Raw genomic sequence first — 27,188 nt, 5'->3', positions numbered from 1 at the left:
ATGTTTGTCAAGCGCCTTTATTTACACAAGTTTGTAGCAGTTTTATTTTTCGATACTGAGAACAATTGCAGGCAGGTTGTCTGTGTGTGTGTGTGTGTGTGTGAAAATGTACATTTGAAAGTACAGTCTACTCCAGGTGAGGTGGGGGTGTGGAGGGAGCTCAGAGTTCGAGGAGGACGAGGCAAACATTAATTCATAATTAGGAATCATTGAGGAATTTTGCAAACTGACCAGAGTCGAGACATTCCCTTGAAGGTAACACTATTAAAGTTCTGTTTAAGGGTAGATTGAGTGCAGGGACTCAGCGAATGAGTGGAATTGTCACCATTTACAGGATTGAACAACCTTCCTTAAAATGCCACCAGTATTCAATATCTCACCCTGCCACTGTGGGGCTTTATAAACAAAAAACCGAACGACTCAAACGCTGCTGCGAGTTCTCGTTTTTGAACAAATCCTCGATTCTAATTCGATCGAGCTCTGTCAAACCTAAAAGCATTTTGGAATGTAAAATGCGGCAGATTTAAAGGGGGGGAAACAAGCCTCTCAAAAGACCTGCCGTAGGCGAAGGGGCTTCAGTGGGTATGTGGAGGACTTCATTCCTGCACACAGACGGGGTTCGAGGCATTTAACAACAAAAGAAGTGTTAATTTTCAGCTTCGAAATAAAAGCGTAGACACGCTCAAACCGAAAAAGTTAGCAATGCTGCAAACAGAGAGTGTGTTAAAATTGCGAGGAGGTTGTTTTTGCAAATCTTGGAGGATAATTTGAAATGCCTTTTTCATGTGTTTCTAAAATAAATACAATTGGAATTCGTTTGTCAAATATTTTCGCTCCAGCCAAATGAAATCCAACGCTAACTTCAAAACATTTGAATGGCAATAAATGACATGACATTGAAACAAACGCATGTCTGTTTTTGCAGTCTTTAGTCCTGTGTTAGATTTTAGAGACACCAGCAATTGACTACAATTAACCACCAACTTTTAGTAAAAATGCGACCCGTGTATAAATATTTATGAAAATATATTTGGATTAATGCAAAATATTCGATGAAAAAATTAATATATTTAAAAAAAAAACGTACCAAGGCAATTGCAATAGGCTGGTTAGACTTGATGGGGAAATTATGTTTAATGTATATGGCCCATTCCTCCCTCCTGCCTGTACATCTTACTGCCTACAGCGACCTGTATACCTGTGTCATTCAGTATTACCCAGGTAAATGTTGTGAAGGTTCAAATGTGGTGTTATCAGCCTAGATTTGGATTTTATTTGTGGAGGTGGTGGGTGGGGTGTAAATGGACCTCAGTTGCAAGACTTGGGTGCCATGCACCACTCAGTTAGCAGAAACAGAGGTGAAATTGAATCTCAAGTGTTGACAAACATTTAGTGCTAAGGGTACACATCGAAGAGATAAAGTCCCCAAGCGTGAGGTCGTTTGTTTCCCCCCCTTTATCTGCTGGTTAATTAGTCTCACCCTGCATAATTACACCCCCACCCCCTCCTGTCCATTTTGCTCGACGAAATTAGCGGGAACAAACATTTTGCATTTCACATTATCCCTGTTTTTTCCATGCGGGGCAGTAACAATCTCATTGACTGGCGATCGCAGGGTTGAAACTGATGGGTTCAGGATTGTTATACACGTGAATAAATCGTATACGCTAACAAAAAATCAAATCACTATTTTAAAAAATAAATTTAGAGTACCCAATCCTCTCCCCCCCCCCCCCCCCCCCGCCCACCACCAATTAAGGGGCAATTTAGCCTAGCCCATCCACCTCCCCTACGCATCTTTTTTGGGTTGTGTGGGGAGCGGGGGGGGGGGGGGGGGAATCAAATCACTTTCGAAGAACAAGTTTTGGTGCAAAGTTTTCAATTTTTCTTTTTGGAATTATGAAAGGCTCATTCTAATTATTCCTGCTATTCCTGTGTTGTCTGAATTATTCGTCCCATTTCAGTCAACCCTCAGCAGCCAATCTGTTGTTGCCCTGAGAATTCGTTCTTTTTTTTTTGAAGGGGCGAAAGAAATTTAGTGATAGTTTATTTTTAACTCCCATCAATCTGGGGGTGGAGTGTTGCCTGATGAATTCGGGTTGTATCTCACCGCTCCTCCAACCCCCTCTCATCCCCTTCCCTCTCAAATATCTCTAAACAGACAGGAAATTGTAGATCAGACAAGGGGACCCTGTCTATCACTTGAAGAGTTATTAGCCACCGTAATGTGCGTGTAAACTGCGTTTAAATGTCTCAAAGTCTCACACATCTGGGGCGCGAATTGTCCCTGGGTTGACTGTGGAGCTACTTAACCGCAAATAGACACTTTTGCTTTGTAACGGAGGGAGACCCACCTGCCTTTGTAGGGGCCAGCAATCTTGAAGCGAGGACAGTGCAGCATCGGCAAGCCAAGTCACTTTCCCCATCACCCTCAGCCAGCTCCTATCCCGGGGTGAAATCCTAATTCAGAGATTGCAAGTTAAATAACTCGGTGAGTACAGCCCGTGTGGCGTTCGAGAATTTGGAGGGGTTTTAGTCTGTGTTGAATGACATATCAATCGGATATCTTCTTGTTAATTTCTTGTTAATTTCGGAAGACGTCCTATTGTTTCTCTATCCTTAACACGAATTGGAACACAAATGATTGTACATCTCAAGTTTAAAAAACACATTTTAAAATCAAAGCCAAACGCCCACGGACGCTGGAAGTCTGAAATAAAGGCAGGAAATGTTGGGGGAATAGAAAGTATTTGTGGAGGGAGAGTTTCTAACCAAGTGTTAACTCTGAATCCCTTACCACCAGACCGATTTCGTTTCCCCACCGTTTTTCACCGCATTCTAACACCTCTGTACCATAGAATTCATAGTGCAGAAGGTGGCCATTCAGCCCATCGAGTCTGCACCGGCCCTTGGAGAGAGCACCCTACTTAAGGCCCATGCCTCCACCCTATCCCTGTAACCCAGCAACCCCAACTAACTTTTTTGGACACGAAGGGGCAATTTAGCACGGCCAAATTTAGCACGGCCAATCCACCTAACCTGCATACCCTTGGACTTGTGGGAGGAAACCGGAGCACCCGGAGGAAACCCACGCACACACGGGGAGAACGTGCAGACTCCGCACAGACAGTGACCCAAGCCGGGAATCAAACCTGGGACCCTGGAGCTGTGAAGCAACAGTGCTAACCACTGTGCTACCGTTCCGCCCTTGACTATTTGGGGGGAGGAAGGTTGGGCGTGAGGCCACACTTGGAATACCATGTGCAGTTTTGGCTCCTTATCTGAGGAAGGGTGGGAGGCATCTCATAGAAACTTATAAAACTCTAACAGGACTAGACAGGGTAGATCCAGGTTTCTTCCTATTTTTGGCAAAGAGTCATCCAGACTCGAAACGTTCGCTCCCTTCTCTCTCTCCACAGACACTGTCAGATCTGCTGAGATTGTCCAGTATTTTCTGTCTCTGTTTCAAATTCCAGCATCTGCAGTAATTTCGCTTTTTTCGTCCTATCTATGTCCATCGTAATTTTGCACACCTCAATCAGTTCCCTCTCAACCTTCTCTACTCTTAAGTAGAACAACCCCAGCCTAACCAGCCTCTCTTCAGAGCTGAAACTCTCCAGTTCAGGCTCAGACAGAGCCTGTCTCTAATAAACAGGGAAATCTCACTCTGTCTGCAACCTCCTTTAAACCAGGCTGCCCTGAGTGAACAAGTGAGAAATTCTCTTCCCATTTACACCAGACTTTGGGGAGGGGGGGTCACTTTCCAACATTCATTGGTGCAAATCTGAACTTTAATTGCAACACTCCAATATCCCCCCCAAAAAGTTAATTGGGTAACCGGGAAGTTTTCACAAACACTTGTCGCTGAGTAACTTGCAACAAGAACTTAAACACAGAGTTGAAATAGAGACCAAAGTTTAATTTGTTTCAGTTTTCAGTGCAAGGTGTTGCTTCACAGCTCCAGGGTCCCAGGTTCGATTCCCGGCTTGGGTCCCTGTCTGTGCGGAGTCTGCACGTTCTCCCCGTGACTGTGTGGGTTTCCTCCGGGGGCTCTGGTTTCCTCCCACAAGTCCTGAAAGATGTGCTGTTAGGTGAATTGGACATTCTGAATTCTCCCTCTGTGTACCCGAACAGGCGCTGGACTGTGGCGACTAGGGGATTTTCACAGTAACTTCATTGCAGTGTTAATGGAAGCCTACTTGTAACAATGATAAAGATTATATTGTTAAGATGTAGAAAATTTGTTTCCACTTCCACTTGTTGGAGAGACTGGGCGTCATTCTCCGACTCCCCGCCGGGTCGGAGAATGGCCGTTGGCCGCCGTGAATCCCGCCCCCGCCCCCGCCGAAGTCTCCGCTCCCGGAGATTGGGCGGGTCGGGAATCCGGCCACGCCGGTTGGCGGGACCCCCCGCTGGATTCTCCGGCCCGGATGGGCCGAAGTCCCACCCAGGAACTGCCTGTCCCGCCGGCGTAAATCAAACCTGGTATTTACCGGCGGGACCAGGCAGCGTGGGCGGGCTCCGGGGTCCTGGGGGGGGGGCGCGGGGCGATCTGACCCCGGGGGGTGCCCCCACGGTGGCCTGGCCCGCGATCGGGGCCCACCGATCCGCGGGCGGGCCTGTGCCGTGGGGGCACTCTTTTCCTTCCGCCTCCGCCACGGCCTCCACCATGGCGGAGGCGGAAGAGACTCTCCCCACTGCGCATGCGCGGGAAACTGACATCGGCCGCTGACGCTCCCGCGCATGCGCCGCATTTCCGCGCCAGCTGGCGGGGCAACAAACGCCATTTCCGCCAGCTGGCGGGGCGGAAATCCCTCCGGCGTCGGCCTAGCCCCTCAATGTTGGGGCTAGGCCGCCAAAGATGCGGAGCCTTCCGCACCTTTGGGCCGGCGCGATGCCCGTCTGATTGGCGCCGGCTTTGGCGCCAGTCGGCGGGCATCCCGCCGTTGGGGGAGAATTTCGCCCATTGTTTCAAACGGAGCTGAGGATTTCCTTCCCCTTACTCGGAGGGTCCTAGTTACAGTCTGTGGAATTCCCTCCCCCTGTGGGAAGTGGACTGGATCAGGGAATGTGTTCAAGATTGAATTGGATTGATTTCTGATAAGCAAGGAAGTCAGGGGGGGGTGCCAGACAGGAAAGTGAGGTTGAGATTACAATCAGCCATGATCTTATTAGATGGCAGAATTGGCGGAGGGGCCGAATCATCATAGAATCCCTACAGTGAAGAAGGAGGCCATTTGGCCCATTGAGTCTGCACCCACCCTCCGAAAGAGGACCCTACCCAGACTCACTTCCCAGGCCCTATCCCCCGTAACCCCACCTAACTGCTGGACACTAAGGGGCAATTTATCATGGCCAATCCACCTAACCCGCACATCTTTGGACTGTGGGAGGAAACCGGAGCACCCGGAGGAAACCCACGCACACACGGGGAGAACGTGCAAACTCCACACAGACAAGGCACCCGAGGCCGGAATCGAACCCGGGTTCCTGGCACTGGTGCTAACCACTGTGCCACCGTGCCTACTGCTAAGTCCTACATTACTAATTTATGCTGCAGTTTAAAATAAAGTTATTAATTTCCCTGAATGTTAAATTGTGTGACATTCTCTGATACGCTAAGATTCGGAAAATTCATTCACTTGGATTATAACAGGCAGGACCACATAGGATAGAATTTGAAAAGCAGATGAATGGAGCAATCAGCAAAAAGATTGTGTCCCACGGAATGCATAGGCACTCTGTTTTAAAATATTGATTCCAATGAGTGTGTATTGCAGTTTTGGCTATGGGAAGATGATTTGGAGAGCTTGCACTTGACAAAAGGAGTTCACAAGTTCGGGGGAACGAATTAACAATTTTTGAAAGGTGGTTGGGGGGGGTGCAGGGGGAAGGGAAATGATCAGAGAAACACGTTTTAAATTGGATGTCCAAATTCTGCTGCTCAAATCTTTGTCTCAAACGCTGCCTCCTATCTCCAGGGACAATAGCGGGAAGAGAGGTTGACTGACCCAGGGGGAAGGGAGCTTAGTCCTGGAATTCTTTGATTTAATTATCTAGTACAAACAAGCAAAACGGGTCTGAACCTTTCCCTTTTGTTGAAAAGGAAGGACATTGTGGGACGTGTGCCTGTGGAGGGGGATGTGGACTGTTTGGGAATCTTATGTGTCCATGGGTCAAAGCTGAAATAGTCCAAATGTAACCCTGGACACTTACATGTCTCTTGTGCATCTTTGCAGCGCCTGCCCATCTGCAGTGAAGTGACCCAGCTCTGTGAGGAAGGCAGGAACCCAAGGGAAAGACGAAAGGGATTTGTCCCGGGTTAATTTCCGAGCATGATGTCCTATATCAAACAACCACATTATGCAGTCAACGGACTGACCCTAACTGGTCCGGGTATGGACCTCCTACACTCTGCCGTTGGATACCAAAGTAAGTTTATTTCCTCCTCCAGACTTTTGGTAACTTTAAACTCAAGTTCGTAAATTTGTAAACATTTTACAAATGGAAAAGAAAAGGAAGCGGGAATTAAACAGAACAAATTGAATTCAAAAGGGAACTGGACAAATATTTGTATTGGACACATTTGTAGGGACATAGAATCCCTGCGGTGTAGAAGGAGGCCATTCGGCCCACTTACTCTGCACCGGCCCTCTGAAAGAGCAGCCTGCCTAAGCCCACTCCGCCCTATTCCTGTAACCATGTGCTGGTTTAGCTCAGTGGGCTAGACATCTGGTTTGTAATACAGAACAAGGCCAGCAGCGTGGGTTCAATTCCCGTACCAGCCTCCCCGAACAGGCGCTGCAATGTGGCGACTAGGGGCTTTTCACAGTAACTTCGTACTTGTGACAATAAAAGGTTGTTATTATTAACCTCAAGTAACCGGCTCACCTTTGGACTGTAGGAGGAAACTGGAGCACCCGGAGGAAACCCACGCAGACACGGGGAGAATGTGCAAACTTCACACAGACAAGGCACCTGAGGCCGGAATCGAACCCGGGTTCCTGGTGCTGCGATGCAGCAGTGCTAACCACTGTGGCACCATGCCACCCCGCCCACTGTGGGCTGTACGGGGGTGGGGTGGGGAATAGAGAAGGAGAGTGAGTGGGACTAATTGGAAAGCTCTTTCATAGTGCTGGCCCCCGTTTGAGGGGCTGTTTAGCACAGCTAAATTGCTGGCTTTGAAAGCACACCAAGGCAGGCCAGCAGCACGGTTCGATTCCCGTACCAGCCTCCCCGAACAGGCGCCCGAATGTGGCGACTAGGGGCTTTTCACAGTAGCTTCATTTGAAGCCTATTTGTGACAATAAGCAATTTTCATTTTCATTTCATTTTCATTGATGGACTGAATGGTTTCTTCCTGCGCTGTATCAGCCTATCTCCCATACCAACTGTGCATTTGTGGTTTAAAAATAACAAATTGCTCATAATTGGGTTTCTTTATTGGGGGAATTTCATGAAATCACACAGTAGGAGGCCTTTCAGCCCATTTGTACCTGTGCTAGCTCTTTCCAATTAGTCCCAATTAAACCCTGCTCCTCCCCCCAATACCAACACCCTGTAAATGTATCCTTTTCACCAATCTATCAAATTCCCCCTTCAAAGCTAGTTATACCCTTATATAGGAGCAGGAGGAGGCCATTCAGCCTCTCGAGCCTGATCTCCCTCTCCAATAATATCTTTGGTTAACAAAATCGGACAACTTCAGATTTAAAATTAACCGTTGATCGAGTGTCAATTGCTGTTTGCGGAAGAGAATTCTAAACTCCTCCCGCACTCTGCGTGGGGAAGCGGTTCCTAATTTCCCCTCTGAAAGGTTTGGCTAGTGTTTTGGCAACGCGCTCGTGTCCTCAAACAGCAGCAATCATTTCTCCTCTCTATCAACTCGATCATTTCCCCTCAACAACATGGGGGGGGGGGGGGACTCAATCAAATCAGATCTTAACCGCCTAAATTCCTGGGGATGCAATCCTAGTCTGTGTAATTACTCCTCATAACAGAGGGGAGGGTCGGTGAGCTAGACGGCTGGTTCGTGATGCGGAGCGACGCCGACAGCGTGGGTACAATTCCCGTACCGGCTGAGGTCATCCGTGGTGGAAATAAATACAGGAAATGCTGGCTAAACGCAGCAGATTTCACAGCATCTGTGGGGAGAGAAACGCAATAACAGTTCAAGCCCATTGACCCTTCTCCCTATAAAGGCCAGCATTCCTTCAGCCTGTTTGATTAGATTCTGTCAATGCTGATGACATTTTAATGATTTCTATATCTGTCTGCCCATGTCCCTTCTGGACCTCCTCTGTTTCCAGCACTTCTCACTGTCCCCCTATTCTACCCTCTTTAGGTTTAATGTGGACAACCAGACATTGCCAACATAGAAATCCATTTGCCGCAGTGGAACTCATTCTGTTATTCTCTCCGTATCTCTCTGCGATTTAATTTCCACCTGCACTGCTCACAACACCGCCTACCTTTGCGCCATTGGCAAATGTGGACATGTGGCTTTCTATTCCATCATCTAAGTCATTTGTTAATATGGTGAATAATGGAGACACCAACACAAGCCCTTGCGTGACACCACACCCAGCCAATTAGAGTCCTCGCCCATTATCCCTCCTCTCTGTCTCCTTCCGTTTAACCGGGTCAATCGTTTGCCACCAATCTATGAGTTTTGGCTCCAGCTAGGGCAGCACGGTGGCGCAGTGGGTTAGCCCAGGTCCCAGGTTCGATCCCGGCTCTGGGTCACTGTCCGTGTGGAGTTTGCACATTCTCCCCGTGATTGGGTGGGTTTCACCCCCACAGCCCAACGATGTGCAGGGTAGGTGGATTGAACACGCTAAATTGCCCCTTAATTGGAAAAAATGAATTGGGTACTCTAAATTTATTAAAACAAAAAAGTTTTGGCTCCAGCTAACAGTCTCTCAATGAGGGGTTTTATCAAAATGCTTTCTGGAAGTTCACATAAGTTTTTATTTTTTTTAAATAAATTTAGAGTACCCAATTCATTCATTTTTTCCAATTAAGGGGGCAATTTAGCATGGCCAATCCACCTACCCTGCACATTTTTGGGTTGTGGGGGCGAAACCCACGCAGACACGGGGAGAATGTGCAAACTCCACACGGACAGTGACCCAGAGCCGGGATCGAACCCGAGACCTCGGCACCGTGAGGCCGCAGTGCTAACCCACTGCGCCACCGTGCTGCCCAAAATGTCCACATAAGTAACATCCATAGACATTCCCCTGTCTTCATTAGTCACCTCTTCAAAAATAAATCCATCAGAATTGTCAGATATAATCTATCCTTGGTCACTGTCCGTGTGGAGTTTGCACATTCTCCCCGTGTCTGTGTGGGTTTCACCCCCACAACCCAAAGATGTGCAGGGTAGGTAGATTGGCCGCGCTAAATTGCCCCTTCATTGGAAAAAGAAAAATAATTGGGTATTTTAAATTTATAAAAAAAAGGTATAATCTATCCTTTACAGTTCCTCTTTTTGATCAATATCAACTTTCAAGGTGTTCAACCATTGGCTCCCAAATTCGAGACTCCCACAATTTTCTGGCAATAGATGTTAGGCTAACCTTTTCTTTAATCCGTTGTTTCCCATCCCTAATTGCCCTTGAACTGAGTTTAGAGGGGCAGTTAAGAGTCAACCCCATCGCTGTGGGGTCTGGAGTCACATGTAGGCCAGACCGGGTAAAGACGGCAGATTTCCTTCCCGAAAGTTCATGAGCAAACCAGATAGGTTTTTATGGCAATCCATGGTCACCATTTAACTTTTAATTCCAAATTTCGCCATCTGCCAGGGTGGGATTCATACATGGATCCCTAGAGCATCACCCTGCGTGTCTGGATTACTAGCCCAGTGACAATACCACGCAGCAAGACCTCCCCACACTGTTTAGATCCCCTCCTGTCACATTGCTTGAAGCAGCAAAGTAGCAAGTACAATTTTTCCAAACTAAAGGTAAAATTCGCAAATTGAGTCGACATTGGAAGATTATCGTTAGGGCATCTGCAATGTTCTCATCTACTTTCAAACTATGGGGTAGAAACCATCTGGTCCTGGAGGTTTGTCACTTTGTAGAGCCTTTATTTTCTTCATTCCTGTTATTTTAGCTCATATTAATTTTCACAATTGCTTCTCGACCTCTCGCTCAGGTCAAACCCAAGACGAGGTTGCGATGTCTTTTCTCATCAGCTTGGATCATGTGCGTCTCTCTTGTGGAGACCATGAATTGTCCTCAGTTTGAGTTGGTTTTTGGAGCAAGCAATGAGATGGATTAAGGGTTTTCCTGTTCCTGCTGCGCATTGGCTTTGTAACGTGTAAGGATGGGTTAAAACAAAAAAATATATATATTAGTTTTCACCACAAAATGGGCCAGAAGTATATATGGATGTGACTCCCGTGTATTACTGAGGGACGGCTCCCAGACCCAGAGGTGTCAATTTCCAGGTGAAATGTTAAACCGAAGACCCCATCTCTCCCCTCAGCTGGGTGTAAGGTGCGATTTGAAGACATGCCAGTGATGGGGCAACATCTATGCCTCAATTGATGTCACAGGGACAGATTTTCTGGTCATTATCGCGTGGCCGTGGGATCTTGCTGTACACAAATCGGCTGCCGCGTTTCCTGCACTGTAACAGGAACGACACTTCAAATAAGTACTTTGCTGGCTCCCCAGAATGCTCGAAGTTAAATGGGTTAAATTCTGAGGACAGGTTTCACAGCCTAGACTTGTACAGGTGATTAAAGGTGATTAAGATGATTAAAGGATTTGACAGGGTGTATCGAGAGGAACTATTTCCTCTGGTACATAAGTACAGAATGAGGGGGCGGGAGGGCCATAACCTTGACTCTAGGCCTCAGGCTCTGAGGTGATTTCCAGAAGCACTTCCTCGCACAAGGATAGTGGAATTTGGAACCCTCTTCCCGCAAGGGAGGGTCAATTTAAAATGCCTCAACACCGAGGTACTGGAGGTTGCAGAGCCAAGGCAGCTGAATGGAGTTAAGAGACAGATTATCCTGTTTCAACGGAGCAGGTGAAACAGGTTCGAGGAGTGAATGGCCTCCATTCTATGTTACTCAAGGAGGTCTGGGGCTGAGGAGCTTGGGAAGCGCCATCTAGTGGCGGGACTGTGCAGCTGCAGGGGTGACTCTATGTCCGGGCCATGAAGGACGGCGTTGGACTGGGGTGAGCACAGTAAGAAGTCTTACAACACCAGGTTAAAGTCCAACAGGTTTGTTTCAAACACTAGCTTTCGGAGCACTGCTCCTTCCTGACCTGAGGAAGGAGCAGTGCTCCGAAAGCTAGTGTTTGAAACAAAGCTGTTGGACTTTAACCTGGTGTTGTAAGACTTCTTACTATGTCAGGGCATTGACGATAAGAGGAAGACTTGCATTTCTGGTAGCTGCCTTTCACGGCTGCAGGACGACGCAAAGCACTTTTCAGCCAATGCTGTAAAACATGGGCGGTATAAGCCAGAGGCGACACGGTAGCACAGTGGTTAGCACTGTTGCTTCACAGCTCCAGGATCCCAGGTTCGACTCCCGGCTTGGGTCGCTGTCTGCGCGGAGTCTGCACGCTCTCCCCGTGTCTGGGTGTGTTTCCTCCGGGCGCTCCGGTTTCCTCCCACAAGTCCCGAAAGACGTGCTTGTTGGGTGAATTGGACATTCTGAATTCTCCCTCAGTGTACCCGAACAGGTGCCGGAGGAGGAGGGACTATGACTTGAGATTCAGTTTATCCTATTTAACAAAAACAGGAGAGCGGGACAGTCCTTTCGAAAGGCATCCTTCCGAATGGAATCATTCTGTGCGCTATCAAAGCACTGTACCTGGCCACGAATCCTGGAAGAAAGTTTGAGGGTTAGTTTTGTTTACACATTTAGATAAACCCCCGTCGCTTTTTAAACCCGGTTCGATAAATCTGCCGGGTTCGCGCTCCATGTCAACGTTAGTCCCGAAGCGTCTTTTCCCCATTCCCACTCTGGCCTGAGAGACTCTGAGGAAAACTGTCTCTCTGACAGACTGAAGGGAACACCCCTGTTCTCCTCCGGCTGGTCCCTTCAATCCACCTACCCTGCATATCTTTGGGTTGTGGGGGGCGAAACCCAAGTAAACACGGGGAGAATGTGCAAACTCCACACGGACAGTGACCCAGAGCCGGGATCGAACCTGGGACCTCGGCGTCGTGAGATAGAAGTGCTAACCACTGCCCCACCGTGCTGCCCCTCAGCTCTCACAAGTAAGGCATTTGATCAGGTTCCCCATGGTAGGCTTATGCAGAACGTCAGGAGGCATAGGATAGTGGGAAACTTGGCCAGTTGGATAACGAACTGGCTAACCGATAGAAGTCAGAGAGTGGTGGTGGATGGCAAATATTCCGCCTGGATCCCAGTTACCAGTGGCGTACCGCAGGGATCAGTCTGGGTCCTCTGCAGTTTGTGATTTTCATTAATGACTTGGATGAGGGAGTTGAAGGGTGGGTCAGCAAATTTGCAGACGATACGAAGATTGGTGGAGTTGTGGATAGTGAGGAGGGCTGTGCTGTATTTTCTATTCTCTGTTCTCTGTTCCACATTCCTGGCCCCCTCCCCCCCGATAACCTTTCACCCCCCCTCGTCAATCGAGAATCTATCAGGCTCTGCCTTAAAAATATACAAAGATTCTGCTTCCTCTGCCTTTTGAGGTAGAAAGTTCCGGAGACTCAACACCCTTCGAGTGAAAACAAATTCTCCCCATCTCAGTTCTAGATTCTTCCCCAAGAGCAAACACATCCACCCTGTCAATACCCCTCAGCATCTTAAAGGTTTCGATCGAGTCGCATTAAAATGAATACATTCTCATTGAAAAGAAAACAGTAGGTGTGGGAGGGTGGGGGGGTGGGGAGAGAAAGGCAAGGTTCAGAGTGGATTAGAGCAGCATCGCCCCAAGGAAAACCTTCGATTCGGTCTCATGTAAGATGGCGATGAGGAGGAATATCTTCTTTCAGAGGGCCGTTCGTCAATCAAATTCTCTTCCACAGGGAGCATTGGGGGGGGGGAGGGTGAGGGGGGGGGGGGGGCTGGGTCATTGAATATATTCTAAACTGAGTTGGACAGATTTTTGATCGATAAGAGAGGGAGGCGGGCGGAGAGAGCAGGCAGCAAAACCTGAGTTAAAGCCACAGTCAGATGATCTTATTGAATGGCGGAACAGGCTCGATGGGCCGAATGGCCTTCTCCTGCCCCTCATTCTTATGACAGGAATGGCTTGAATCGCCCCAACGCCGGTCGGGCATATTGCTTGAGACTTAGGGCGGGATTCTACATTGAGAGTCCGCCCCTTTACCGCCGCTAATGATGACATCGCGCCGGTCGCTGACGGCGGGAATCTCTACTCACGCTGCTTGTCGATGGGAATCCCCAGTAAAGCCACTCTACTCCACTGGGAAACCCGTAGATGGGGGTGCACTGCCACTGGGACCATGCAAACCAGGCGAAAATGCAAACTCCAGACAGACCAAGTCACTCGAGGTCGGAATTGAACCCGGGTCCCTGGAGCTGCGAGGCAGCAGTGCGAACCATTAAAATTGGTATTCTTGCAAATCCGTCCTGATGAATGCGAGATGAAAAGCTTTGACAGCATGCTTCTTTTTTCAGCAATAATTAAATTAACCCTTCGACTTGACTCTTTTTATTTTCAATTATTTTAATTCCAAACCCTAATTTTGTCACAACCAAATCATGTTGGCTCCCCTACTGTTTAATTTCTGTTATTCGTCTTTATAAATAAAATTCACTCCCATCGACACATTTAAAAAAAATAATCTGTTTCATGTTTCAACTGGAATAATTAATTCCTTCCTAGTTGTGGGTCACAGGATCTTCCACACTCACAATCTAACTGACACTTTCACACACATGCCATTTATTCCACTTGCTCGCTCACTCACACACTCGCTCACTCCCTTGCTCACTCACACGCGCTCATTCTCACTCACTCACACACTCCTTCACTCACACTCGCTCAGCTACTCACACTTACTCACTCCCTCACTCACTCGCTAACTCACACACTCCTTCACTCACACTCGCTCAGCTACTCACACTTACTCACTCCCTCACTCACTCGCTAACTCACACACTCACACATTCCCTGACTCACTCACTCGCTCAGTCACTCATACTCACTCACACTCGATCGTTCCCTCGCTCACTCACACTTGCTCATACACACTCACTAATTCACATACTCACTCACTCACTCACATATATGTTATTACTCCCACACCTCACTCCCTAACGCACTCACACACACTCCCACATGCTTCTCATTCTCACTTCTCACTTGCCGATAATGCTCGCTCATATCCACACTGATTCAAAGAGAAAGGGAAAACCTATGGCATAGAAGAGGGCCATTCAGCCCATGCTGCCCTGCTATCCCGGCTTTCCACATTTTGCTCTGTAGGCTTGTAGGTTACAGAACTGGGCATCCCAGTGTTTTTTTAAAATGTGATGTGGTGATCAGAACTGTATGCAGTACTCTAGTTGTAGTCTAACTAGTGTTTGCTATCCACTTGATATATATTTTATATGGTATATATTCACAATTAATTCTCAGTTATATTCATGGACACTCATGAAGTCATCTCTACCATCTCAGGCATATGCTCATGCCGGAAAGAACCTTTTGGAAACTTATATAAAAATGAATTGTGCTGACCGGTTTTGTTCCCTCAGCAACGCCACGGAAACAGCGAAGGGAGAGGACCACCTTCACACGGGCGCAGCTCGATATTCTAGAATCTCTCTTTGCCAAGACTCGCTATCCTGACATCTTCATGCGAGAAGAGGTGGCTCTGAAAATCAATTTGCCCGAATCCAGAGTCCAGGTAAGAACTGAAACCAGCACAAAGGTTTTAGGGTCGGGGGGGGGGGGGTTGCCAACTCCTCCAGGATTGCCCCTGGAGCCTCCGGGGTTTAAGATGAATCTCCCGGGCGCAGCTACGAGTAACACCCAGTACTTAAAAAACAAAACGTCACAACAAACACTTTGTTATTTGTTAGAAAGATATCGGCGGGTGGGGGTAGAGCTATTCGACCAGGTGTGGCAGTGCGAGGTAGAAGATTGAGGACCGAATTCTCTTGCCTAAGGCAGCACGGTGGCGCAGTGGGTTAGCCCTGCTGCCTCACAGCGCCAAGGTCCCACGTTCGATCCCGGCTCTGGGTCACTGTCCGTGTGGAGTTTGCACATTCTCCCCGTGTTTGCGTGGGTTTCGCCCCCACAACCCAAAGATGTGCAGGGTAGGTGGATTGGCCAGGCTAAATTGCCTCTTAATTGGAAAAATGAATTGGGTACTCTAAATGTATTTAATAAAAAGGAATTCTCTTGCCGCTCGCTGGCGGCGGCAGTCTGTGGTCCCAGTGGCAGCGCACCCCCGCCTACGGGTTTCCCAGTGGAGTAGAGTGGCTTTACTGGGGATTCCCATCGACAAGCAGCGTGAGTAGAGATTCCCGCCGTCAGCGACCGGCGCGATGTCATCATTAGCGGCGGTAAAGGGGCGGACTCTCAATGTAGAATCCCGCCCTAAGTCTCAAGCAATATGCCCGACCGGCGTTGAGGCGATTCAAGTTTAAAGTGGATTGACTTTCAAAACAGGTGGGAGTCGACAATCTGGGCGTGTATATTGTGTCTGTCTGATGGTCAAACACTGTGCTCTGCATTTTCCCATCGCAGAGCCGATTTCTCAATTCGTTACGGGTGCAAAATGACGGGGCGGGATTTTCCCTCTGTTCCCGCTGGCGGGATCGTCCATCCCACCTACGGTGACCCCCCCCGCCCAGCCGCGCGTTCCCTGGCACCAGAGGTGCAAACAGCAGTAAACCCCATTGACAACGGCGGGAGTCCCACTGCCAACCAATGGTGGGTCGCCCCTGCCTTCTGATTGGTTCATTCTGATTGGGTCATTCTGATTGGATAATTCTGATTGGGGGTAATTCTTTTTCTAACATAAATTTAGCGTACCCAATTAATTTTTTTTCCAATTAAGGGGCAATTTAGTGAGGCCAATCCACCTACCCTGCACATCTTTTGGGTTGTGGGGGCGAAACCCACGCAGACACGGGGAGAATGTGCAAACTCCACACGGACAGTGACCCAGAGCCGGGAGCGAACCTGGGACCTCGGCGCCGTGAGACTGCAGTGCTAACCACTGGGCCACCGTGCTGCCCTGTAATTCTGATTGGGTCATTCTGATTGGCTACCAGAAGCTTAACAATGCTGACCTTCTCAGTCCTTTCACCAAACAAATTGAACTCTCATTGACCCGAGGCTGTGTTCACTGAGCAGCAATCGAGACCTACTTTAAAGTCTGAAGCCTTAGCAGCAGAATAATACATGGCGCACTGTACAATACATGGCGCGCGATTCTCCGACCCCCCCCCACCAGGTCGGAGAATCGCCGGGGGCTGACGTGGGCCGAAATTCTCCATAATCGGCGCGATGTCCGCCGACCGGCGCCAAAAACGGCGAGAATCAGTCCGGCGACTCGCCGCCCCAAAGGTGCGGAATCCTCCGCCCCTTGACTGGCCGAGCCCTAACCTTGAGGGGCTAGGCCCGCGTCGGACTGATTTCCGCCCCGCCAGCTGGCGGGAAAGGCCTTTGGTGCCCCGCCAGCTCACGCGGAAATGACATTGCCGGGCGGCGCATGACGGGAGCGTCAGCGGCCGCTCACGGCATCCCCACGCATGCGCTGTGGAGGGAGCATCTTCCGCCTCCGCCATGGTGGAAACCGTGGTGAAGGCGGAAGGAAAAGAGTGCCCCCACGGCACAGGCCAGCCCACGGATCGGTGGGCCCCGATCGCGGGCCAGGCCACCGTGGGGGCACCCCCCGGGGCCAGTTCGCCCCACGCCCCCCCCCCTCCAGGACCCCGGAGCCCGCCCGCGCCGCCTTGTCCCGCCGGTAAGGTAGGTGGTTTAATCCACGCCAGCGGGACAGGCATTCTAGCAGCGGGACTTCGGCCCATCCGGGCCGGAGAATCGCCGGTGGGGGCCCACCAACTGGCGCGGCGCGATTCCCGCCCCCGCCGAATCTCCGGTGCCGGAGAATTCGGCAACCGGCGGGGGCGGGATTCACGCCAGCCCCCGGCGATTCTCCGACCCGGCGGGGGGGTCAGAGAATCTCGCCCGTTAATCCCGCCCCCGCCGTGTCCCGAATTCTCCGCCACCAGAGATTCAGCGGGGGCGGGAATCGCGCCGCGCCAGTCGGCGGGCCCACCCCCGGCGATATTCCGGCCCGCAATGGGCCGAAGTCCCGCCGCTGTCAACCCTCTCCCGCCAGCGTGGATTCAACCACCTTTTGAACGGCGGGACAAGGCGGCGCGGGCGGGCTCTGGGGTCTTGGGGGGGGCGCGCGGGGCGATCTGGCCCCGGGGGGTGCCCCCACGGTGGCCTGGCCCGCGATCAGGGCCCACCGATCCGCGGGCAGGCCAGTGCCGTGGGGGCACTCTTTTTCAGTATTTATGAGCAATGCCAAAGGGAGACCCCCTCCCCTGCGCATGCACGGGGATGCCGTGAGCGGCCGCTGACGGGGTTTCCAGCCAGCCGACGGAGCGGAAACCACTCCGGGGCGGGCCTAGCCCCTCAAGGTGAGGGCTTGGCCCCTAAAGGTGCGGAGAATTCCGCACCTTTTGGGGCGGCCCGACGCCGGAGTGGTTCCCGCCACTCCATCCCGCCGGAACCCCCCACCCCGCCGGGTAGGGGAGAATCCCGCCCAAGATTCCTGTCCTTGATAAACATCTCCCTTTATCACATTTCTACCTTTGGGACCTTTTCATGATATCCGAAGAGTGTGAGAATAAAATGTCTTCTCTTTCAAATGTCAGGAAAGAGTAAGTTGAATAATGTTGTTAGATTGTCAGATTTATGAGCAATGCCAAAGGGAGACCACACTTGTACTGCAAATTTTCAATTCAGAAGCTCCAATATTTTTAACAATCATTTGGCTGGCATCACGGTGGCGCAGTGGGTTAGCCCTGCTGCCTCACGGCGCCGAGGTCCCAGGTTCAATCCCGGCCCCGGGTCACTGTCCGTGTGGAGTTTGCACATTCTACCCGGGTCTGCGTGGGTTTCACCCCCACAACCCAAAGATGTGCAAGGTAGGTGGATTGGCCACGCTAAATTGCCCCTTAATTGGAAAAAATGAATTGGGTACTCTAAATTTATTTTAAAACTTATTTTGCTTACACTTTAATAGTTTTATTTTAAAACTCAAAATAAATTGCAATGTATTGTTATAAATAACACTATTTCGAAGAAGTGCATGGGAACCTTCCTCAGCCCTGAGGCCAACTTATACTTCAATGAACATTGCTAAAAAGCAGATTAATCATTAGGACATTGCTTTTTTGTGGAATCTTTCTGGACACAGATTGGCTGTCACGTTTGTCGTATAACAACAGCAACTACACTTGGAGAAAAGTACCTCATTGGCTGCAAAGCACTTTGGGACGGCAAGAAGTTGAGAAAGGCGCTATCTAAATGTAAACTCTCTCTTAATATCTCAGGTTGGGCTCCCCGGGATTTCTGAAGACACTGAAATTCATATTTCCCCAAATCAATCTCTCTCTAAAAGGTCCACATATAATTAATGATCACGTTAGGCGAGCAAAGTCACCATCCTTTATGATCAGCAAGATCCGGCGAGGTTGACATGCTGCTCAGTGGAGTGAAACTTGGGAGACACTCCTTTCGTTCCTCCCTCCGATCAGGCCTTCAGGGCCTCGGAATAACATTTGATCGAGCTGATCCTCTCCGCCCCCGCCAATCGCCCAGATCCAGTATTGGAGATCCAGGAGTGGGATTTGAACTCAACAACCCTTCAGACGCAGAGAAGCCAGATGAATATCATCTGCACCAATCCAGCACATTACACAGAATGAATATCACACACTGAGCTCTTTCAGTCGGTTAACCTGTCATGTTTCTTCCTCCTGAAATAAACGGTGATACATTGCCCTCCAGATTGTGACGAATTCTCATGTGACAGCTTGTCCTGACAGGCCCCACTCAGTCAGTCAGCAGGTTTCAATTATTGATGTTAAGGGAATGCAGCCTGTTTCATCATTGTTTGCAAATTACCATTGGAGGGAAGAATGTTTCAAAACATGAACGATGTGTAGAGATAATGCTCTTTCTTTTTTAAAAATAAATTTAGAGTACCCAATTCATTTTTTCCAATGAAGGGGCAATTTAGCGTGGCCAATCCACCTACCCTGCACATCTTTGGGTTGTGGGGACGAAACCTACGCAGACACGGGGAGAATGTGCAAACTCCAGACGGACAGTGACCCAGAGCCGGGATCGAACCTGGGACCTCGGTGCCGTGAGGCAGCAGTGCTAACCACTGCGCCACCGTGCTGCCCAGATAATGCTATTTCTTATGATAATGGGGCTAAGGTGTATCAGTCTATTCCTGTAACGCTCTGAGATCTCTGCACTCCCGCAGATCTCTTCTACAGCCCTGATTTCCCTAACCCCACCATTGGCGGCCGTGCCTTCAGCTGCCTGGGCCCCAAGCTCTGGAATCCCCTCCCTAACACCCGTCCGCCTCTCTCTCCCCCCTCCTTTAAAACACTCTTTAAAATGTCTGAGCAAGGTTTCCATTGCTTTTCCCAAAAACTCTAAACGTGGCGGTTTTTGTCCGATTACGATGCAGGAAAGGACCTTGGGGAAATTGGGGATGTTACGGGTATTATTAAATTGCAAGTCACGGTTGGCGTTTCATTGCGTTCTGAGACAGTGTCATCAGGTTATAGAATCATCACAGAATCATAGCGTTTACAGTGCTGAAGGAGGCCATTCAGCCCATCGAGTCTGCACCGGCCCTTGGAAAGAGCACCCGACCCAAGCTCACACCTCCACCCTATCCCCCGTGACCCAGTAACCCCACCCAGCCTTTTTGGACACCAAGGGCAATTTAGCGCGGCCAATCCACCTAACCCGCACATCTTTCGACTGTGGGAGGAATTTGGAGCACCCGGCGGAAACCCACGCAGACACGGGGAGGACGTGCAGACTCCACACAGGCAGTGACCCAAGCCGGGAATCGAACCTGGGACCCTGGAGCTGTGCTAACCACTGTGCTACCGTGCTGCCCTATGAACAGCCAGCACCAAAGTGAACTTGTGGCATTTACCGATCACCTGTTTTGGCAAATCCAATCATTATTGCTGCCAACCACCCCCCCCCCCCCCACCCCACCCCCAACGTTCCAGACATTAGTTTGTCAACACGCCCATCCCTGCAACGCCTGGCCTTCCTCCTCCAATTGGAAACCAAAAAAGACTCATTGCCCAACTGACAGAGTGCCAACAAAGCAGCCTTCCTCTCTTTAATAAGGACATGGGTAGTCCACACCGGGTAAAATAAAGAATGTAGATTTGTTTACAATAACGGTACATACTCCTCCCAGTTGCTCCCTCTACTGGTCTGTTCCTTGCTGGCTGACCTTTCACACAATGGCTAATGCAGTTCCCCCAGCTCTCACCGGGGGAGCTAGTCATCCGCAAGGACGACGGGGAAGGTAACCATTCCCACCCCAAATGGGATATTACACTCCCCCGCCTGCCCCCTCCATTTTCAACATTCTGGTAAACAGAAATGTTTCAAAGAATATTAAAAACAGAACTATTTTTATTGCCCCGATGATTTGTCTCCAGGGTCGCGCAGAGCTGTGTCCTGGAGGTTGATCTTCAATTCCTGGAGATTCCAGGCCAACCCTGGGAGGGCCGGCACAGTGGTTAGCACAGTTGCCTCACAGCGCCAGGGTCCCAGGTTCAGTTCCCGGCTTGGGTCACTGTCCGTGGGGAATCTGCACGTTCTCCCCGTGTCTACGTGGGTTTCCTCCGGGTGCTCCGGTTTCCTCCCACGAGTCCCGAAAGACGTGCTTGTTGGGTGAATTGGACATTCTGAATTCTCCCTCTGTGTACCCGAACAGGTGCCGGAATGTGGCGACGAGGGGATTTTCACAGTAACTTCACTGCGGTGTTAATGTAAGCCTGCTTGCGACAATAATAAAGATTATTTTTTAAAAAAGGAAATTTACAGCAAAGCAGCAGCCCATCCGGCCCATTGCACCACGCTACCTGCTGTTCTTTCTGTGCCGTCTGAAATCCAACCACGCTCTTCCGCTATCGTCCCTCAATTCTGTGTCGCCCTGTGCCTCAAAGTATTTGACCAATTTTCGCTTTAAGGATTTAATAGCTCCTATATCTGCCACTCCCTAGATTAGAGGATGCGACCGTTGCATTTTGGCACTGTGCAGGTCAGCGGGTTTGCAGAGAGCCACATATCACTCTTGTAAAGACAGCAAAAGTGTAGAGAGGTAACAAGTGCCTTTGTAAATATCCACCCTGGGAGTCTGTGGAGGAAAATGCCCTCCAACCAGTTAAAGTATCTGCCAACGTATAATACCTTTATCAATTTATTTTAAAAATTCTTTCATGGGGTGTGGCCGTCGCTGGGCCGGGCCAGCATTTGTTGCCCATCACTAATTGCCCTCAAACTGAGTGTCTCGCTCGGCCATTTCAGAGGAGCAGTTAAGAGTCAACCATCGCTATGGATCTGGAGTCACGTGTAGGCCAGGCCGGGTAAGGACGGGAGATTTCCTTCCCTGAAGGGGGCATTAGTGAACCAGATGGGTTTTTACGACAACTGACACTGGTTTCATGGTCATCGTTGACTTCAACCTTGACCTTCTGGCTCAAGGGGAAGAGTGTTCTCCCTTGAGCCTCAGCTGGGTGAGATGGTGGCCCACTTAGATTGGTCGAGGCAGAAATACTTGAATCATTTAAGAATCAACTAGGAATGGATCGATTTCGGCTTGTTTCTGGGTGGGTGATCTAAGGTCAGCTAAAGAGACTTCCACTTCATTAACTGTCCTGCGTTTAGCTGACAAGTAGCTGAATGCTTGACGTAATTATGTCAACTTTGCGATGTTTAAGATGATAAAGAGTTTGGATAGAAATCATTTCCTCTGGTTGGGGAAGGAGCAAGATAATCAAGAAAGCATACGGAACAAATGCCTTCATTGGACGGGGCATTGAGTATAAAAACCGGCAAGTCGTGCTGCAGTTGTATAGAACCTCGGTCAGGCCTCACTTGGAATGTTGCGCACAATTCTGGTCGCCACAGTACCAGAAGGATGCGGAGGCTTTGGAGAGGGTGCAGAGGAGGTTGACCAGGATGTTGCCGGGTCTGGAGGGTGTTAGCTACGCGGAGAGGCTGAATAGACTCGGACTGTTTTCATTAGAACGACAAAGGTTGAGGGGTGACTTGATAGAGTCTACAAAGATTATGAGGGACATGGATAGAGTGGATGGGCAGGCACTCTTTCCCAGGGTGGAGGGGTCAGTCACCAGGGGGCATAGGTTTAAGATGCTTGGGGAAAAGTTTAGAGGAGATGTGCGAGGCAGGTTTTTTACGCAGAGGGTAGTGAGTGCCTGGAACGCGTTGCCAGGGGAGGTTGTGGAAGCAGACACATTAACGATGTTCAAAAGGCATCTCGACAAACACATGGATAGGATGGGTATAGAGGGATACGGTGCAAGGAAATGCTGAGGGGTTTGGCCAAGGGTGGTATCACGACCGATACAGGCTTGGAGGGCCGAAGGGCCTGTTCCTGTGCTGTATTGATCTTTGTTCTTTAAAATGCAGATCAACCGTGAGTTGTGGGATATGCTCAATGGCCGAGATGACCTCCTCCTCTTATCATCTTCATTATATTAATTCTTGATTCTCCTTGTTTTCCTGTTGAAAGGTTTGGTTTAAGAATCGCAGAGCTAAATGTCGACAGCAGCAGCAGCAGAGTAGTGGGCAAGCCAAGACAAGACCAACCAAGAAGAAGACCTCTCCAACTCGAGACACAAGCTCCGAGACCAATGGTAACGGTCATTACAGCCCAACTCCTCAAGGGGCGGCAGGGACTCCCAGCTCCATCTCCAATGCCACCGTCTCCATCTGGAGCCCAGCCTCCATCTCTCCCATCCCGGATCCACTGAGCTCGTCCACAGCCTCTTGCATGCAGAGGTCAGCGGCCTACCCCATGACCTACAGCCAGGCTCAAGGGTACAACCAGAGCTACACGGGATCATCCTCCTACTTCAGCGGCCTCGACTGCGGCGCCTACCTGTCCCCCATGCACCCCCAGCTGTCCGTCCCCGGGGCCGCACTCAGCCCGCTGGGGAACCCAACAATGGGTGGCCACCTGGGCCAATCCCCAGCCTCGCTGTCAGCTCAGGGCTACAGCTCTGCAGGCCTAGGCTTCAACACCGTTGACTGCCTGGACTACAAGGATCAGAGCACATCGTGGAAGCTGAATTTCAGTGCGAGCGATTGCTTGGATTACAAGGACCAAACCTCCTGGAAATTTCAAGTCTTGTAAGTCAGCAGGCTGGGCAGGAACAGGTTCTGGTTGTGACTAATAGAGGTTGCACCAAAACCCAATGGACACAAGTTAATAGAGGGGGAGAGGCAGCTGGACTTGAACAATCCAAAGACTTGGACAGGTTTGATAAGGAATCCCAAGACTTCCTGTCCAGTCAGCTTCCAATCTTGGACTTGAAGCCGAAGAGGGGACAATGACACGGACTCCGACATGAAACTCATGGCTTGCTTCGGGGACGCCAATCAGCAAACAGCCGGATCGAAACTGAAGCCCGCTTGGCAAGAACTTTTGCAGAGACCTCAATAATGGAAGAAGCATTTTCTCTGGAAAACACTCCCACTCCCTCTTTCAACCAACCCTTGTGGGTGAATCCTTTGAGGAAAGGGGATTGACGAGTCAGGGGCATTGGGGTTTGAGCGGGTACATTAAAACGGAAAACAAACTGGTTTGGAATACCCCTTCAACCCCTCAATGCCCAACTCCAGAAGCACTGGCAGTGCCCAGCTGATTGAGGAATCTGGGGTTTTATGGGGTTCTGCATTAGGGCTCCATGAATGATCCAATTTCAGAGCGTCTCGGTGCAATCCCTCTCTCTTTCTCCCCTCGTGCTTTCTGCTTTCAAACGTTCTTTTTGGGGGTGCAAGTGAAAAAGCTGCCGCAACAGATTCTAAAATAGATCCAGTCGCAAAAAGTGCCCTTTGCTTTTTTTTTTAGACGATGGAGAGAGCGGAGTGACTGGTTTAGCGGCTCAATCGAAACACAATCTCACTCAGGGGATCTTTACTTTTTTTTTATATTCGGGGAGGGGGAGACAAAAATTGGGAGCTGTTTCTCGAACAGAGTTTTAAAATGATCAGCCTAATCATCCTTTAGCTCGGTGACAATGGCAGTGCAGCCCATGGAGGGGCGGAATCATTAATGACACATGAGCCTTCATCCAGGGGGCCTGATGGTCTCTCGAGTGTGCGGCACTGGGCAACATCCGTGGGAGCCACTCAGGGCTCAATGTTGCCTCAGCGTCAACAGAACAAATAAAATAACAATGGTAGGGGCTACACTCATTGCAGGTCTGGCTGGGAAGCTTCCTGTAACGGAAAAATTGAAATCAGGAGGAACGCTGTTTGATGCACCCCTTTTAAAAATTCTGAACTCATCCCGGAAGTGTGAGGGTTGCGGGCAAGGTGGGCCATGGCCCGTTGCCCATTGAGAAGGTGGTGAGGAGTCACCTTCGTGCCCGATGACGGTGCCTCCTCAGCACCGTTAGGCAGGGAGTTCCAAGATTTTGACCCAGCGATAGTGAAGGAATGGTCGAATTAGTTCCCAGTCGTGATTGGAGGGGAACTTGCAGGGGGCGTGCACCCATGTGTCTGCTGCCCTTCTCCTTCTAGGTGGCAGAGGTGACTGGTTTGCTGCCATGGAACTCTGAGACGGTTTAAAAAAAAATGTAAGGTACCCAATTCTATTTTTCCAAATTAAGGGGCAATTTAGCGCGGCCAATCCACCTACCCTGCACATCTTTGGGTTGTGGGTGTGAGACCCACGCAGACACGGGGAGAATGTGCAAACTCCACACGGACAGTGACCCGGGGCCGGGATCGAACCTGGGACCTCGGTGCCGTGAGGCAGCAGTGCTAACCACTGCGCCACCGTGCTGCCCCTAAAATAAATTTTGAATGGAAGAGTTCTGTGCGCGGGTCATTAAGCCATTTGAGAATCAAGCTCCCACCAACTCCTTTTACAAATTCTCCCCTTATTGACAAATAATCAATCGTACAAAGGTCTTTGCCAAAAGGAACTCTGGTGATTTCTGTGAATGCAACTTTTGTCCTGCTGAATTTTCAATTCCATTTCTGAGTGTCATAACCTTGGCTTGATTTCCTCGTTATAACAAGCATTTGTTCTTTGGCTTGTGCCGAGGGTCCGACAAGGCTGCCCCCTGTCCCATAATAGTCTGCAGAAGACTTCCTTTTAATCACACCTTGTAAACCTGGGAAGGTGATCTCCAATCCTACCCTAACGCTTTGGGGCTGGGGTACAGAGGACGAAATTGCCGCCAGCGCCTGGGGGCAATTCTCCTCCGAAAGACGGGCAAGGGAATATAAGGGGTTGGCACGGGCCGCTTGCCCCGGGCACTGCTTTGCACGTGTACCCCCGACCCCTGCAGACCACCTCGCCGTCACCTTGACGAGGCGACCTATACATTTGTAAAATAAAAATGTAAGATATTAGTAAATAGGGCAGCAATAATTTAAAATAAATTAATAGAAGATCTCATCCTGTTTCAAAAAATAACATAAATCATCTTTGTCAGTTTTAATGATTTGCATTTAGTTTTAAAGAAAAAAAAATAGAATCCCTCTTTTAGAAGTGAGATACTTTGGTTTAGTCTTGCGTGGTAACAACGAGAAAATAAGCATTGCACAAATATTTTTTGATATGTATTTATTTGTTTAGTCGCACTCCTGTACAGATCTCGGAATCTATGTGATGACTTCCTTCATTCTTGATTAATTATAATAAAGATAAGGTTGGAGAAATGTTCTTGGAAAATAAAAGAAAATTGCTGAGTGATACATTGAGTTTCTTTCATTGAGATCGGGTGCGCTGTTAGTTTGAAGCTCTTTCTTCTCCTCCCCAGCTCCCATAAGGTCATTGGAAATAGGAGCAGGGCAAGCCATTCAGCCCATCAGCTGTGCTCCATCATTCCATTAAATGACGACTGCTCTGATTGTGGCCCTGACCCCACTGTCCGGCCGGCTTCCCCATAACCCTCGGACAGTGGGCGGCACGGTTGCACAGTGGTTAGCACCATGGCTTCACAGCGCCACGGTCCCGGGTTCGATTCCCGGCTTGGGTCGCAGTCTGTGCGGAGTCTGCACGTTCTCCCCGTGTCTGCGTGGGTTTCCTCCGGGTGCTCCGGTTTCCTCCCACAAGTCCCAAAAGACTATTAGGTCATTTGGACATTCTGAATTCTCCCTCCGTGTACCCGAACAGGCGCCGGAGTGTGGCGACTAGGGGATTTTCACAGTAACTTCATTGCAGTGTGAATGTAAGCCTGCTTGTGACAATAAAGATTATTATTAATTATTATTACTCTCTTGTCGATCAAAGATCTATCTGGCCCAGCCTTGAACATATCCAATGCCCCCCCCCCCACTGCTCTCTGGGCGGGAGAATGTCACAGCCAACAACCCTCTTGAGAGAAGAAATTCCTCCTTCGCTCCCATCTTAAATGGGAGACCTCCTCATTTCGAAACTGTGCCCCACAGCTCCAGGTTCCCCCATAAGGGGAAATAGCCTCTCAGCATCCACACTGACAAGCCCCCCCCCCTCAGAATCCTACATATTTCAATAAGACCGCCTCTCATTCTTCTAAACTCTCAGTACAGGCCCAACATTTACGGATAAGACAAACCCCTTCGTCCCAGAAAACAACCCAGTGAAAATTCTCTGAAATGCCTCCAATGCACATATCCTGAGAGTAAGGAGACCAGGACTGTACACACTACTCCAGGTGCACCTAGTTTACTCAATTCACAATATATTGTCTCCTTTCCTTGAGGAACTCGTGGCATGGTATCTACACCCTCACACCAGAGGCTGTGGCTGGGTGGGGATCTATCGTGCTCGCTCAGCCAGAAGGTATAATTCCCATTCCACAGGTCCATAGAATCCCCACAGTGCAGAAGGAGGCCATTCAAGTCCACATCGACCTTCTGAAAGGGTATTCTATCTGGACCCACTCCCTCATTCTATCC

The 27,188-nt window shown here is 49.6% G+C and overlaps 1 protein-coding gene across 6 annotated transcripts in view; it reads left to right on the top strand.

Annotated features, from left to right (window-relative positions):
• The window catches only part of LOC140402323 (homeobox protein otx5-like), a 31,429-nt gene extending 5,428 nt beyond the window's left edge, over nt 1-26,001 (top strand). For 4 of the 6 annotated variants that reach the window (XM_072490030.1, XM_072490033.1, XM_072490032.1 and 1 more), the window contains 3 exons: nt 6,240-6,432; nt 14,726-14,877; nt 22,804-26,001. In XM_072490030.1, coding sequence (XP_072346131.1) covers nt 6,336-6,432; nt 14,726-14,877; nt 22,804-23,427 — 873 coding nt within the window. In that variant the 5' untranslated portion in view covers nt 6,240-6,335 and the 3' untranslated portion in view covers nt 23,428-26,001. Of the gene's footprint in view, nt 1-2,325; nt 2,492-6,239; nt 6,433-14,725; nt 14,878-22,803 lie in introns of those variants that run through there. The other 2 variants (XM_072490035.1, XM_072490036.1) reach the window with 2 other exon arrangements.
• The last annotated feature ends 1,187 nt before the right edge of the window (nt 26,002-27,188 follow it).

The sequence above is a fragment of the Scyliorhinus torazame genome, chromosome 25 (assembly GCF_047496885.1).
Source record: "Scyliorhinus torazame isolate Kashiwa2021f chromosome 25, sScyTor2.1, whole genome shotgun sequence".
Classification (NCBI taxonomy): Eukaryota; Metazoa; Chordata; class Chondrichthyes; order Carcharhiniformes; family Scyliorhinidae; genus Scyliorhinus; species Scyliorhinus torazame.
The sequence above is the reverse complement of the archived record's forward strand: the minus strand, read 5'-3'. Positions and strand labels throughout refer to the sequence as shown.